The sequence below is a fragment of the Limulus polyphemus genome, unplaced genomic scaffold (genome assembly GCF_000517525.1).
Source record: "Limulus polyphemus unplaced genomic scaffold, Limulus_polyphemus-2.1.2 Scaffold991, whole genome shotgun sequence".
NCBI classification, from domain to species: Eukaryota; Metazoa; Arthropoda; class Merostomata; order Xiphosura; family Limulidae; genus Limulus; species Limulus polyphemus.
The window spans coordinates 224718-241994 of NW_013666601.1; the positions used below are offsets into that span (position 1 = coordinate 224718).

Here is a 17277-nt window from a genome sequence, read left to right on the forward strand (position 1 = left end):
CACCCTCTTATATATACCAGACTACCATATATCTAGTTTCTCCCGACAATTCCCGAAGATTCGAGAGAACGAGTCACGTGACCTCGCTGATGCAACAATACATTGCCCAACTGAAGCCTAGAACTTTTTACAAACTGCAACAGCATGATGTAACAATACTCACTTAAGGCAACAAGAAAAATGCAGAAGGTTCGAGTGACGTGATGTCAATTTACATCAGTTGAACTACACACACAACATGTGCCTCTTACCGAGTTATGTATTGAAATTTGTCATAATTATAAATTCTAATAATTACTTTTAACACTCTTGTTATGAAAACTAAATAATAATTCTTACACAAACAATCTTGTATATCCAACATTCAGATTGATAATTGTTTAATTTATAATTCTGTGAGAACATGCTATGCTAATTCAAGAAATTATTTAGTCCGATATGACCTCATGTAAATGTTGTTTAACATAGCAGCCTTGCTGGTGAAACAAAACTTAATATGGTTGAGTGCAAAAGATCAAACTAAGCCTATCTCATCCTGTTCCATGAAAAACACTTATTTACCTATAATATTGCAACACCATAATTCAAATGAAGTATAGAATGATAAAGGAAGTTTTATGTTAGATTAAAAAAATTGTGGCAGATGTTCACAACACCTTTTCTTCTAGCAACATATTATCAAGCCAAGCTTTTACCATTTTGTATCTTTATGGCAATATCCACTTTTATTATGAGTTCTCAAAGCTGAGATACAGGCAATTACATTATGATATGACAAACAGTGGTTGGCTAAAATTGATAAAATTACATTTGTTCCAAAGTTACAAGGTTTAAATTAGTACTATTCTGTTAAAAACATATGACTTTCCTACTAGAGAGTAACGAGTAGCCATATTAAGCTAAAAAAGAGTTACGAGAGTTAATATTCTAAGGAAATATATTTATGATAGATACCACTGTTCACAGTTACAGCTATTCTCAATTTGACTGCCCTTTAAGGACATGGAGAACAACATTTAGATTCCAGTCCAAAAATTTAATGGAATGGTATGAAGAGGGCAATAGAGACACATAGATTGAAATAAAAGGGAAATAACTGGAGAAGAATACAATTGTCAAAAACGGGAAAAATGAAAGGTAGATGATAGGGCCACCCTAAAGCCTATAATGGTTGAAACAGACAAACCCATGTCAAACAGTCATGTAAAAAGTCGGATGTCTGAGAAAGGGAAAATGAGAATCCATGCTGGATAGACCAACGATGGAATATTCTCCATTCATATTGATAACAGACAGACTAAAGTTGTGGATAGTTCCAAACCCCTCACAAGGGGCTAGACAAAATTCATTTGTTAAGCTGGAGTGTGGGAATGGAAGGATGAAGAACCTCTGAGTGAGGTTGCAAGAAGAGGAACCAGGAAAGAGGGAGAAGTAATGGAGGTAGTTCCTGAAGAAGTGACAGGGACAGAAACAATGGTTGAACTGACCAGAAAGGAGCCATAAGAAGGACTTGACACAGAGTGTATTGGATGAGAGAAGACAGATGGGAGGGTATGTATAAAGGAAAAGATCCTTCCATTCCTGGCTGAACATATTCAAAGTCAAAGGATATGAAACTGGGGAGAGTATCCAAATGAGAACATAACATTCGGAATACCTGGGGTCGAGAAACCACTTCGTCAGTAGAACCTTGTCAAGACAAGACAGAAGAACCCTGGAAAGATTTTGGGCACCTGATATGTGATAGGCCAGCAAACGAATTTGATAGCTGTGAGCTCTAGAGTGTAGGAACATAAAGACTGGTATTAAGTGCCCCCTTTTCAGATGATGTAAGAGACAGCAGTTTAGTAGTCAGATTTAATCATAACTGTCATGCTCTGCAGAGATGACAGAAATTGAAGTATCACTCACTGAACAGCAAGGAGTTCCAAAATGTTGAAGACCTAGCTTCTGCCAAGACTAATGGCCCAAGATCTTCTGTGTATTGCAGAATGCATCCCACCTTGACAACGAGGCATCTGTGAGGATGTGAATATCCGAATGAGGAAGAGAATTAGGTACCCCCCACTGTCACATGACAAGGTGCCATTGATCTTGTAGTACCCACTGCAAATAATGCATGTGGGTATGGCCAAGAGGGATAATAGCTTCCAGTGATGCCCAAGTCTACGAAAGAGACAGAACCTCTCATGTGAGGAGAGAATGTGCTGAAAGTGCCCTCTGAATTAAAAACTCCATGGCTCATAGATGAAGAGAAGGTTGGGCTCGCGTGACATGCGAGTTGTAAAAACACACCCAGAAGAACAAGATATTCAGTGGGGTGGATAACAGACTTCTCCACCTTAATAATTCAATCCATCTGAGCAGCTTCTCTGATGATAAGTTTAGTGAGTGTGGAAGACTCTGCAAAGGATGAAGCTAGAAGAAGCCAGACATCCCTACAGAAATGGAAACTGAGCCCATGAAGATGTAGGAATTGGGCATATGACTGGATCACCCAACAGAACTTGGAATGTATAAACATGATCCTGGACAAAACTAGATAACGACGTGAATCTCGAGCAATAGGATGTGAAGATAAATGTTGGACATATCGAATCTCATCATCCAAAGCCCTGGAAGAAAGGCCCATCTGAGAGACAGGTAGGATTCCATGGTGAACTGAGGCACATTGAAGAAGCAATTCAGAAGGAAGAGATCATAAACAGAATGCCAGTACCCAGTCTTTTTGTGAACGACAAAAAGTTAGAATCCTGGAAGCACAGGAGAAACCTGTTTAATGGTGTCCTTGATGGGGGAGGAACTGGAACAGGGGATAAAGTGGGAGGTGAGAGGAAAAGAAGGGAGAATACTTCTAACAAAACTCAAATGACCTAAGGGTCTGTTCAACAATGATATGCAAGTGCATGAACCTCTGTGGAGGTGCGGCATATTAACCCACAACCTTAATTGATCTGCAAAACGTTTGGCATGAACCCCAATATCAGGCGAAGAGGGAAAAATTAAAAACACAAAACTAGGTGCTGCAGTAAATAAGGAAGGGGAAGGATCAAATGACACAGCTAACAACAACAAAACACAACATACCTGTGATATCAAGTCTAAAAAATGGTGAGAGTCTAGGTGCTTCAACAGACTCAGAATGTGCCTGCACAGCACAGAAAAGTGGAGGGAAGCTGTCCAAGGCTGTGTCATTCTGATCTAAGTTCTCAGGTAAAGGCAGAATTGCTTTTAGATTGGGAGATCCCTTAACCCGCATGAAAGAAACCATCTTCCGATGAATTACAGCAAACACTTCCTCTGCTGATAATGCCACACCTGCAGCTGTTGCCATGAGTTGTTGAAAGCTGGTACCATCAGTAGCCATTGTAGTCATAATAATAAATTGTGAATTCAGAATTACTGACTGACTACTAGTAATTGAGTGAGGAATAGAATTCACTATCATATAAAAAAATCCAACTCGATAGTGAATTATAAGCAATACTTTGAATATGTCCAAAATGCACTAAAGATAAAAATGTTCAAAATCAAGCACTAAGTCTTAACACTGTCATGCCAAATTGAGAAATGAAGAGGGAGTCAGCTGTGATAGGAGGGTTTGTTACACTCCTATTGGTGGAGGACTGTCGCATGCTAATTTGCATATTTCAACACAGTTTAAACACATGGAATTAGGTGGGAGTTTCAAGGCTAGTGGGAAGCAAACATTTTTGCACTAGTGGACAGTCAAATTAAGAATAGCTGTAACTGTGAAAGGAGGTAAGTACTCCTGTCAGAATTTACATACACTTAATATTTTCATTCAGAGTGCACTGAAATCAACACAAAATCAAAATTGATTTTTTAAACTTTGACATATGTAACGTTTTTATTGAATAAATTTCAACTTTGAAGTATTATTTTTTCTAATGTGTGGAAGAATGATTACAATATTATTTCCATTATTTTTTTAATTCAATGATGCAGTTTTCCATTCAGGTGGGATTCATCTATTTGGGCAACACAGAATTAATGACCAAAAATGTAAGAAAATAATAATAGTACTAACTACGTGTATAGTACACTGAAAATTATTTCACAGAATAAATAAAAATAATGCTGCATTACTGACCTACAAAAGACGTTATGTCCCAATTGGTTGATTTTTAGAATACTTGAAGATTTGCAAAAAATTTGCATGTTTTTTAAAACTCAAAACTCTGATTAAGCCATAGTATCCTATATTTTAATATTCATGCTCTTTATACTGAGAATCTTTAATATTTCAAACACCAATATTTTATGCAAAAATTCATACAAACACAAAATACTTTCATCAAATAAGGAATAAATACAAAGAAAAATATAAGCAAATTATAAACTAATTCAGTGCATTTAACTTTGAGAGGGCTTTAATGAAAATGAGATTTCATCATTTATATTTTTTTAAATCTATACACAAACACCCTAATTTCTATACTTATTTTCACCGCAAGTGGAACATCTTAACTTTAAAAATAAATATTTACTATAACATTTACTATTTATACAATCTATAAAAATATAACAGTACTGTCTGTTGTCTGTCCATGTAACTACTTTGCAGGGTGAGGATGGATCTTCATTAAAACTGGTATGGAGGTTCATTAGGTCCATGTGGGGGTACATTAAAATTTTCAGTTTTATATTTTTTGTTTGTGGTTTTTATGGGTGTTTTTGCATTTTTTACCACTACTTTGCCCCCTTGTAGATGGATCTTCACCAAATTTGGCATGGAGGTTCATTGGGTCCATGGGGAGATACATACAAATTTTTAGTTTTGTATTTTTGGTTTTTATGGGCATTTTTTACCACTACTTCTCCACCTGTTGATGGATCTCACCAAATTTGGCATGAGAGTTTGTTGGGTCCATGCGGAGATAATGCAAACTTGTGGTTTCACATTTTTTGTTTTGCAGTTTTTATGGGCATTTTTGCAATTTTTGCAATTACATATAAGGGAAGCAACTTTTCATGTCCTAAGATAACTTTCATTAGTCACAAATTTACATAAATTCCATCCAGAGGACAGGTACTCCAGCTAGTAAAGTAATAATCTTGTTTTTTGTTTTTTTTACTTAACTTTTGAAACATGTAGAGTACATTTTAGAATACATTACACAAAGTTAAACTTTAAAGGAAGTGTAACGGTACATTAACAAAAGATGGTAGACCTAGAAGTACTTGTTGAAACTGTCAGATGTAACAGAAAGTGAAATTTATTATTTACAAAAAACACATACAACAATAACTTCACCCATTAATTCAACACACAAGCTGCATAAAATGATACATCACTACCTTCAGACACTAAACTGCATATATCATTACACATCGAATCACAGATGTTTCCAACACTGGCAAAAAGCCATTAGAATATGCATGTTATTTTTTTGATGTGAAATAACAAAGTGAGTTGGAATATTTAACTTACTTCAGAGTCACCAAAACATTTTTTTTGTGTGTGTGAAAATAAGAAAGCAGCTTGAGATAATTTTTCTGCAAACAACTAATGGACAAAGTGTCCAAAAGATTTCTTATAATTTAAAACAATAATAACCAAATGTTGAAGATATGTACATTAAATTCTAAAATATGAATAATGATATCTATACTTCAACACACATTTAGTATTTCCACGATTAAAATACAACTGCTAAGCCAATTTTTATATATTAACTTTTTTTGGGGGGAAGAGGATTTCAATCAAAAGCAATGTATGAAATCAACTAAAAACACTTGGTAACATCTGAATTTTATACTTAACTAAATTTGTAAAGTTTTTACAATTAGAAGAAAATAAATCAGTGGTAATTAAATAAAATTCTCAATCTTCACTTCTAAATATCACGTGACACTTCTTCCTAATCAATTATCCATTTTAGATATTCTTTCAACCCCTATTTGACCTTTTGAATTTTAATACAAATAACAAACTTATGGTATCGGTATTGCTATAACATAATCTAAATCAATAGTGTCTAATCTTCTTGCTTAACTGAAATATAAACCAGAGAGTAATACTCACTTCTCACACACATCCTGTCTTTCAAAAAATATCATAATGATTGCTGAAATTTGCTCTTTTAAATTTAAATTACTGAGTTCCTTATAATCCTAGTTCAATTTGACAACAGGTTTTGAATTATTCAATGTACAGTTTCATTTGTTGCTATTGACTAATCAAGGGAATTATTTTAAATTACTTATAGCTTAATTAGAAAGCTAATTAAATTACAATAATTATAGGACATTGTACTCTTTGTGCATGTTATTATTTTGAGCTCTAAATTGAGCATTTGAAATAAATAAAAATTCAGTAAAGTACTAACAACAACACTACCAAAATTTAGGGTTAACTTTTATCAAGATTTTTAGACTTCTCCTGCAAAAAAGTACAAGACTCACACGTAAGTACTACATTTCTGGTTTTTCATCTATATTTTTTTATTTATTGTTATAAAAATAAAATAATACAAGCCTTACACTGTTTAGGATAAATAATTGTAATTTTCTGTTACAATCTTCTACATTCTAGAAAAAAAAAAAAAGAGTATAATTTAGAATTATTTTTTTCTTTGTGGTGGTTATAAGATCAGTTAAATGGACTAAACCAGTATAGTGTCTGGGTAACAAAATAACAAATAAAATATAAAGTTCTATCAAAAAATAACTTTTGATATTCATTTAGGAGGTTCTAAGGTTATGCAAATGAAACATGAAGATTATAACATGAAGTATTTTTATTCGTAACACGAATACCACCTTGCATTCAGACTGACTCATTAAAGTAAATATACTTTATTAAAAAATCTGATTATTTATGCACAACAGACTTGTAATGTTTACACTTAGATAAATTCAGAGTTGTAGTGTGTATACTTTCATGGTCAGCTGGAGGTTACAAGGTTGGTCAAAATGATCGAGTTTATGTGCTGAGAGTTAACTAAGATTAATAACCCTTTCCAGATGAGTCACAGGTGAGAAGCCATGTAATTGCATTTGTTAACTTGCATTCAAAATTTTATTGGTATCAAACTGTAGATTATAATTCAAATTTTAGTATTACACCTTACACAATTTTTTCATTTAAAGGTAAATATAAAAAAACACATTTAAAAAACGATTTTTGTGTGTCATGTGGTATGTTGAATGCAGCACTGGTTCAAATTAGATGTTTATGATGTCAAAATGCTAAGTCTATAGTTTCATACGAATTAGGAACTCAAATTACCGATATTGACAAGCTAGAATATAAAAGAAGAGCTTCTTATCTTTTTAGTTTGCTAAGATCTTGCTCATGTAATAAATCAAACACCTCTTTCAATTTTTGGAAACACTTCCTTATATACACTTATTTCTATATATGACATGAATAACCAATTGGAAGCTCTGAATGTCTCCCTAGTGGCATTCTCAACCATTTTAATGTTATTGGATGCCATTTCTTTCTTTTGAACCAAGATTTCAAGGAGGTGGGTTGTGTTTTTAGTCTGCTCAAAATTTCATATTTGTTTAAATTGAAATACAGCTTAGTTACTATGCTTTATAAATTATAGTGGTACTGATATAGTAATTTATGATTTTTTTGGTTATTCAAATGCATATATAAAACCTAAAAATAATTATTTTGTTTCATATCTTCCACGAGCAAAATTTTAATCGGCTTAGCAACCTATATCAAGCAGCAAACGAGTACAAAGGTCATAACTAGAAGAGATCATTGTTTCCTTTACTTCTTTAGTTACTGTTCTATGTTTAAGAAAAATAAGTTTAAGAACTTATTTCTAAATAGCAATAATCTATATGCATATATAATGTCTAACAATTGAAGTATGAGTATATTTAACAAAATATTAGTCTACTAAAACACAGCCAAGACAAGTTACTTTGTAAAGACTAAAGGTCAGTTTATATTGTTCGATAAAGTAACATGAGTGTACGTGTACCTCGTCATTGTACCTTCTGTATAGTTAGCCAAGCATGGCTGAAAAGTCAATATAGTAAAAATAATAAATATATATAAATGTATAATGTTATGAGATTTAAGCTATTTAGTCTAAACATTTATGTTTTCATGTTATAATTTGTAGTCATTCTAGAACAAAAAAGGTATAATTTATATTTATTTCCTCATTTTTTTTAACGTGATTATGAGATCAGTCAAATTGACCAAACCTGTAGAGAGATTTGTTACTGAAAAGAACAGATAAAATATAGTTTTTCTTAAAAAATGTTTGATAACTATCTGGACATTATAAAGATTTTGCATGTGAAATTTGAAAATTTTCTGATGCATAAAAGTATTTTTAATCTTAAAATGAAAACTATGTTGCATGTTGGATAGACAATATGCGAAAAGAAAAAAAATGGCATGAGAAAACATTGCTTTACAAATCTTAAGACTTAACAAAAAAAAACTGATATTTTGTGCATGAAAGCATTGTAATATTTACTGATAATTTGCCAAATTTCGTTAACATACATTCACTAATTTAAAACTATAACAAGTACCAAATGGTTACAAGGTTGGTCCTGGAGACCAAACCCATGCTGAAAGAGATAAAGGAATTTTCTCAAAGTCTCTGCATTGACAGATCAATAGAAATGGAAAAAAAGTAAATATTTTACAGCTAGATCTTCTAATTCAGATTTATTGAAGCTGTTTATAAATTAATGGCTGATTTATTATATACAATGGTTTACAAAAGTAAAACATGCCTACCTCCCAATCAGATGGGCTCATTTCAGTACCAAAATGTTCTTCTACCAGTTTCAACAAATCCAAGGGACCAGGTCGTTTACCTTTTTTACCCTGGGAGTCAGTACCATTAGTTTCTTCATCAAATAAATTGTCACTATCATCTGGAAAGTCTTGTTCTTCATCAGAGTTAATTGGATCAAAGCCCATGTCCTCAGGTTTGGTAGCATCAACATCACCATATCTATCTGGTGTCCAGCGGTGAAAAAATCTGTACAAGTCATCCACTCTACAGAAAATAAATTATTGTATATCTAGCACATATTAAAAAAAAAAAGAATTTTAAAGCTTCAAACATATAATTTGCTTATCAATATTACTAACAAAGCTACAATAAAATTACTAGACATAAAAGTTGAATACGACTATGAACTAATTGAAATTTAACACATCAACTAAAAATATATAAAATAAATTACAAAATGACTTTTACCTATGTCGAGGAATACTGAACCAATATTCACTTCTTATTTGTTTTTTTCCATAAGAAAAAACTGTAGTGGATCTTGTAGATTTCTTATCTTTTGGCCGACCAATTCGTAAGCATAAGTATAGAGGAGGATCATCAGGAGGTCGAGCTTGCCGTGGTATCAACTCTGCAATTGGGAAAAAAAATCACTGTGTATATATACTGATCACTGCAATTGTCAAAAAAATAGCACACAAATCACTCTATACACAAACTGGGAACAACAGAAAAACAATAACAAATGAAATTATCTTAATGAAATATACAAGAAAAAGACTGAAGTTAAAGTTAATTAAATTTTTAAAAATGACAAGACAATTCACACTGAATACTTGCTGAAGTCATACATTAAATGAATGTAGTTAGCAAGAAGAAAAATAAATACACGTGGAGACTAAATACTGTTTATAAAAAAAGGAAAGAAATATATACCGAGTGAATATGAATGAATGTCTAATATTAGAAATGCTAAGAACATGTGTAATTTATACATAGTAGGAATATATATCACTAGAAGACTATACTTTTGGTCATTATGAAACCTGCAAGACATATAAAAAAACTTCCACAAAATGACATTAAATATACAATCATGAGTTCATTTTGTTCAAGCTGGATAACATTGCTCCTCACACCACTAACTGAAACTACACTATATCATGTGATAATTCTGAGAAATGGAATGTATAGATGATGTTAGTTATGAATGATAAAATAAGCATGATGCGAATATAAGTGGAAAGTTCTTAGTACAAGAAATAGACTGGAAAGTTGTCAGGTATTTGACCCGAGATCAGCATACAAATAAGCTAATGAGCATGTTGAGAACAAGGGGTTTTCCTTGAAGAGAAATGACTTAAGAAGTGACACAATTCATGTGATATTAGTCCGTTCTTTCAACATTAACAAAACTCATAAGCACCCTGTATTTTCCAGTAATGCCTTTCAGGTCTCTCAAACACAGTTCATCTCCAATTTATTGATTCTCAACATCAGGATCAAGTTCTATATCTAAAAGTTGTCCTTGTTCTCTACCTAATTTCTTCACCTCTCATCATTTACACAGCATAATGTTTCCTCCATATGTGTTTGTTTACATACACCCATGATTTGTATGTATGCTACCTTTATATATATTGTCAAGTATTCTAGTAGTATTCACAAGTTGCTTCCAGTCAGTGCAAGGCTAACTTTCATAACATCTATGTTAACTGCTGAAACTTTACTGGGATTGTGACAGTTGTGCTATCTAGAAGTTGTCAAACTCAACTTTTTATTTCAGGTTTCACAAAACAAATAATGATTAATAAAATTCAGAAAATTACCTTTTTTATCTAAAGAATACTTGTCAAGAATAAAATTTATGGTATTATTGTACTTCAACATTCTCAGATAAAATAATGTTTCTTGTCAATCAGGTATGGTGTATTTCCAATGAAGATCAATGTAAAATCCAAAGAGTATTGGGTGCTAAACTCTACTGTGTTACAAATGTAATGGATCCTTGATATTTTGGATCACATTCTGGGTCATGAAATCCACTTAGTGGTTTGGAAAGCAAAGATTCATGATGTACTTTTGATTAATGGTCCTCCAACTACCTGACCATTTTATCTACAAGAAATTCAGAAGTGGTCATCAAATGTAATTTACAACTAAACTGGACTCTGCTACTCTATAGCTAGGAAAGCAAGGAATGCGTGTTCTTTCAATCATCAGGTGTATAATCTAATGATTATCCTTGCTGCTCTCAACCAATCAGCCTCATTCATACTGACTGGGAAGTTGACATCAGAGCTTTGATAACCAATTGGGACTGGCGATGATTATTACTTCCACCAACTCCTCATCTGGCTCTTCAAACACCATCAAATAAGTGTCTGCTGTGTCCTCTTTGCTGTTTTTGAGGTCATGATGACCCAAGGCTGCATTTTCGCTTTCCTTATACTCATCAAGCTTATCTCCAGACTCCTGGTCTAGCCAGTGAAAGGACTCATTTGAGATTTGTGAATGCAGCTTTATGATGTCTTTCATGAGCTTTCTCACTCCTTGTGTCCACTGTATTTCATATCCATGGATTCACTTGTTAGAGTACTAGGTATGGACCAGTCCATTTAGATCCCAGTTGCTTCTCTGCTGCTAGCATGTACAGTCACCACCATGGAACATCCATTCCTTCGCTGTTAAGTCATAACACTTATGATATTTGACCACCTTCCTGAGTTGCTATGTGAACTCATGCATTGACCATCATCAATATCAGCCACTCTACATATTTGTAGTAGTACTATGGGATTTCTTTCCATGGTGACACACCATATATCTCATTCATCAGTAGGAGTCTTCATCACACCTAACACCATATACAACTTGGTAAACAGTTGTTTGATGAAGTTGGCCCCTTGATCTATGTATTTTCTCTGGTGCTCCAACCTATGCTAATTCTATGCTAACACATCCACAATTGTGTGTAGGCAAAATATATTATTTGGCCTACTTTGCAATATAATCAATGACCACAAGGATATAGTGGTTGCCTCTTAAAGTTTCTGGATATGAACCAGCAATGTCCACGACTATTTTCTGTAGAAGAACCAACAATTATCTGTTGGAGCTTACCATTTTTAGTCAGTTCTTTCTTTGGGTGGCATACACTGTACAGTGTTCACACCAGAGCCATACATCCTAACTGACTGATTTGCAACCAGAAAACTGCAGTCAGATGTTAGCACAAGTCTATATCATGCCTTGGTGCCCTCAGATCCTAGTGTTGTCTAATGTCTGGAGTATCTATTGCTGCAAAGTGTTGGGGACCACTAGCTGCAGCATCTCAACACTCAGGCTACAGGTTTTGTGCATCCATACTATGCTCTCAACTAGCACTGGATGGGATGGTCTATACTGCACCACAAGAAGCATCCACACTAACTCAGGCACCATAATTGTTTATGCTGGAGCTCTTGAAGTTTCAACTTTAGTATTCATTAAATGTTGAAGTCTATTGAACTTTATGCTAGTTACTACTAGAGTGATATTCTTAAATCCTATATAGTGTCCAGAATTAGGATATTTCATGAACAGATAGGGTCTCTCTGTGCAGTGAGTGTCCATCAGTGTTTCTGTATTGTGGGCCTGCTCATCCTGGAGCTCTTGAAGTGTTGTGTTAACTTCGGTATCCATTTATTGTTGAAATCTTCTACTTTATGCTTGTTGGTGGTATGGCTGGTACACTAATGTTCTTAACTCACACTGGAGTAAAAAGTAGGATGCATTTAGAGGTCTGCTTACCTCAGCATCCACAGTTCAACACTGATCATCTTAGTCATGTTGGGTCGATGGGTGGTGTTGGATGAGGGTGTTGGTAAGAACTTGTGGGGGCATGGGCTGGAGCTGTTGGCCCTGCCACTTTTGTCTTGCACGATATCCATAAGTGGTACTACTATAACTGTTAGTGAATATGGAGATACCCCATCAGCAGACTTTGAGACAACACTGGGATAGCCCATATAATTTTTCCACTCACTGGTGGCCAGTTCAATTGCCCAAAACTTACATTTTGAGGAAGTGGCTAATTGGTACCCCCTATTGACCTTGGTCCTTTGTGATAGTGGCATCTACACTGTACCCTTTGCTGGCGGAGTTGTCACTACAGCTGCTGCTGTAGGTTTTCTAATTTCCATCAGCCAGATCAACAATACACTTCAAAATTTGTTGTGAGGGACATAACCTCAGTGAGGGTAAAGATGTCCTTCACCCCTTTGTGTTGTTGCATGAGTTCACTAGGGGCTGCCTCTATGAACTTATCCATGAGGATGTCCTTCCAATCAGCTAAGGCCATAATCAGATATGCCTTCCTGTGCAATCAGTGCAGATCATCCACAGAGGCAGCCAGTTCCTCAGTGATGTCTACCTTTTGAGACTTAACATTGCAAATTGCCCTGTTTTTCCCTGGTCAAGTTAGTGGAATACATCATTCATGATAATTTCAGTTATTCATCTGTGTTTCACCTTGGTGGTTGATGACTAGACCATCCACATTCAATCAGAAGCATTGGACTGCTTGCTCCATAGTGTATTTATTCCAGGCTGTAACCTGCCTGAAACATCTCAAGAACTGGTCAAAATCTTCTTTCACAATCTCATTAAATGTTGGAGGTATGATCTGCTTTGCCTCACTTTGTGAAACATATGTGTTAGGAAAAAAAGCTTCTCCCTTGCATGCTGACTTTGGTAAACACCAGGGAAAGGTATAGCTGATCTTCTCAGTTTTTCATGATCTACTCCACCATCTGAGTGTGTAGCTGCTCAATAGTTCATGGTTGTGGGACAACAAGCAGCCCATGGTAGCTTGTTCTATAGCCTCGCTCAATCCAAATTATTGGAGCTTCCATTGATTCCCTAGGTTTTTTTCTATGGTGCTGCAGGACATGAGTCACAGTCTTCACTAATGTCTGCCTATTGTCTCTCCTATTGGGAGACAACTGTAAATGATGTACATCATCCATAAACAGCATGCCCAGTTTCTGTTCTCCATTCATCACCACTGGTTTAGATCAGAACAAGGATTGTTGCACTCCAATTGGCAAAAGTCTGGGATTTTGTTATAGACCTCCCAATGTGGTCTGAAACATGCTAGAAATCTCAACATAACAGTGGATTTCAACCATTGGCACTTCACTGTTGCTAAGATTGATCATCAGAAGCTTGGCTTGCTCATGTAGTTGAGAGCACCAGACACCCGCAGATCATGTTGAATCAGTAGTTGAAGGCTGGCCAATGTCTTAGGCTTTTGCAGCATTGACAAAAGTCTGTCCACGAGGGGACTAATCCTAGACCCTATGCCTTTCTGGCTCAACTGTTTCTCTCTGTGAATGGACTTACTCTTTCGCCCATGAACATATTGATGATCAGAAAAAGACATGCTTTAAACTCCTTTTGGCAAAAAGGTAGAGTTGGAGTATGTGTGTGTGTAATACCTCACTTCACAAGAGAATCCCACAAAAAAACCTGGTGTCTCAGCCCCAACTTTTCCTCAGAATCAAACTACAAGACTAGCAAGTTTGAGGATGGCAAGAATACTGCCTCGTATCATTTCAACCCAGCTGACAAGAAGTATTCTGAAAGTATTTATCTAGTTATGCAAGATGAGTCATATAAGGAAGTGCTTAAAGAAAAGGTATCAATATTTATAATTATTGTTATTGCTGGGGTTAACTGCCAGACAAGCAACTAGATAAGTCATTTAGTTTATGAAACAATAACTGAAATAAGTTATTGCTCCTTGCTTTTGAAGCTATCAAATGATGTTCATCATACAATTTATGCACTAGATCATGTTCATGCCACTTGATTATAATAACATAAAATGTTTGTTGATTGAAATACTGACTTAATCAAAAAGGCACTGTGACCCTTACTTTCCAAACTATTGAGCAAAGTCTCACTATGAAATATCTCCAGGATATCGGATGATAGCTGCTTAATTATTACACAGTTAAGATGACTTATGTTCATAGATATAATGCCTAGAACATTAACAATTTGCATGGTTAAAAGTGATCACTAGGCGTTTCAAACCTCTGCTGAAAGGGTGTGGCAATCTTTACTTTCTGAGACATTGAGACATTTTTTTTTGGCAAAATAGTCATCTGACATTTTGCAAGAATTGTTTACTCTGACTAGCCAAGTAGTAAAAGAAATAGACCATGTGATACTCATTACATTCACCATGTGTATAACTCCTTTTTGTAGTAAGGAATTTTGTTATTTTTCAGCACATATTTTATTAGTCAGCAACTGCCATTAATCCTGGAAAAAATGTTTTAAGCTTTAGCTAACTGTTACACTAAAAAGCAGTAAACATGCATATGCTTTCATGGCCTGTATTAAAAAGTTCCTTCTAATGGTGTTAAAAATTTATTCAGCTCTAGTGAGTGAAGCAAGGCAAAGTGAGATACAGGCATTCTTTAGATATGCTCAATACATATCAAGCCATACAAGTGCAATAACTATCCAATATTAAGGAAAAAACTTTCTCCCTCTGTCTGTGGATGCATCTCCTCCTAAAGGAGTTGACTGATCCAAACCAAACTGGATATACTAATTTAGTAGTCCAATAGCAAACCAAATTCATAATTAAATTCCCCATATGTTTAAAAGCAAAAATATTTTATAGAATAACCCCTATATTCTTACTGCAATAACTACTATTTGAAAACTTGACGAAAATTCACACCACGACAAAATTGTAGAAGTCAAAGACAGCAAAAAAATTTTCAGCAATAAAATATCTTGCTACAATGAAGAGAATAAAGATATCGATGCTGTTTAAGTTTCTTGCTCTTTTCTGATTCACATCATTTAACTTCTGCTTTATGTTATGATTAGAATAAGCACTTAACCCTGAATTGGAGAATTATTTCATTATTAAAATATTTTTTAAGATATATCCCTTTTCGATGTAGAATATAGTTTTCCATAGAAGCAAAATTCAAGATTATTATTAAGGTCCATACATTAAATGTATCAACTTCAGAGTGTAGAAATCTTGAGCACATCTCTGCTGCTTTGCCATTTCTACCAAGTTTATCAACTCAATTGCTACACCTCCTCACTTACAATCCATTCCCCGTCTTACAACAATGTTCTTGGAGAATAGATGCTACAAAAAAATCTTCACAAAGGTTTTGCTCATTTTTAACAAACTGGCATGTTTTCAGGAGAAAAAAGATGGAGGAGTGCAGCCTCCTTAAAATAACCTGTAAAACTTTTAAGATAAGATATTTAAAATGCATTACAAGAACTTCAAAAAGAAAGCCTATTGTGGACCGAGATTCACTTTTACTTATAGATTTTCATTGGAACTGTTAGGCTTTTACCAAGGGCAGATTTGGATATTCAATTTGTAGCTTAAAAAATTAGTCAAATTGCACATCTACTCAATCATAAAATTTTCTGTTTCTCATATAAGGAGCATGAATAATGCATTTTGAAATTGAATCTTTTTTTTTAGTTATCAATAGAAAAATGGTCAAATTGTATAAGTTTAAGTTTTGATTATATAAAACTTTTCATGCTTTGACTAATTTTAGTGAGTAAGCAAAACTTTTGAATTAATATAATTACTTTTATGTTGTATTCATAAAGCTTCTTTTTACAAGAAGAGGTAGATATAAGATACAAATATGGCAATAGTTTTTCATGTTTTTTCTGCTTTTTAATGTCACAAGTAAGCATAGCAGTATTCAATTCAAAATTAAAATCTACTACAGCTGTGCTAGACAGCGATCTTTAATACAAGAAAAACTGAAGAAAAAGGTATTTCTCATATAAATTGTTATTTTAGTAATTACACTTAATCTTAAAATGAGTATTCACATAAAATCCAGAATTAATCTTTTTTTTAAGTAACTTTTTCTCTGTGTGAAAAAATAGAAAACTAGGAATATAGGGAGTTTTTAAGAAAAAGGAGTAGCACGGAAAGATAAACATGCATGCAATACAGAAAATTTACAGACACAAACATTTGTTACATGATGAGTACTAACCAAATTCCTCGAAGTGAAAGCCTCGAGCTATAGAACAAGAGAAATGAAAGAATAGTTAGTTAGTTAGTCAGAAAACTTTTAGAATGTAACATCTTGCCCCTAAAGATATATGAAAATCTTTAAATCTGCCACCAATGAATAATAATTAAACATCTACATTAAAATAAGAATACACATAATCAGACTATCAGTATATTGGTATGTATATAAATTCCTGAAAAACTAGCTGCATTAAAGTTAAACACGTATACTTTCACCCAAACTTTTTTTGAAGTTTTAAGGCGTACTTCTGTTCAAAAATTGCAAAATATATCAACCACAAACAAAATTCCTGTAGTTTTTTTTTGTCAACCTCTTCTAGGTAATTTCAAATATGGCCTTATCCTTAACAACTAAGGAATTTGACAACTTCAATATATATATATATATATACACACACACACACACACATATACACTGAGTGGTCACAAGTAAACAGA

At 34.0% G+C, this 17277-nt stretch overlaps 1 protein-coding gene across 4 annotated transcripts in view; it reads right to left on the bottom strand.

The window, feature by feature from the left end:
* Window positions 1–17277, bottom strand: part of LOC106461580 (oxidation resistance protein 1-like) — a 163721-nt gene that overhangs the window by 32795 nt on the left and 113649 nt on the right. For 3 of the 4 annotated variants that reach the window (XM_022388589.1, XM_022388587.1, XM_013921422.2), the window contains 3 exons: window positions 16799–16825; window positions 9216–9378; window positions 8747–9011 (listed from right to left, as the gene is read on the bottom strand). In XM_022388589.1, the coding sequence (XP_022244297.1) occupies window positions 8747–9011; window positions 9216–9378; window positions 16799–16825 (455 nt within the window). The remainder of the gene's footprint in view (window positions 1–8746; window positions 9012–9215; window positions 9379–16798; window positions 16826–17277) is intronic. The other variant, XM_022388588.1, reaches the window with a different exon arrangement.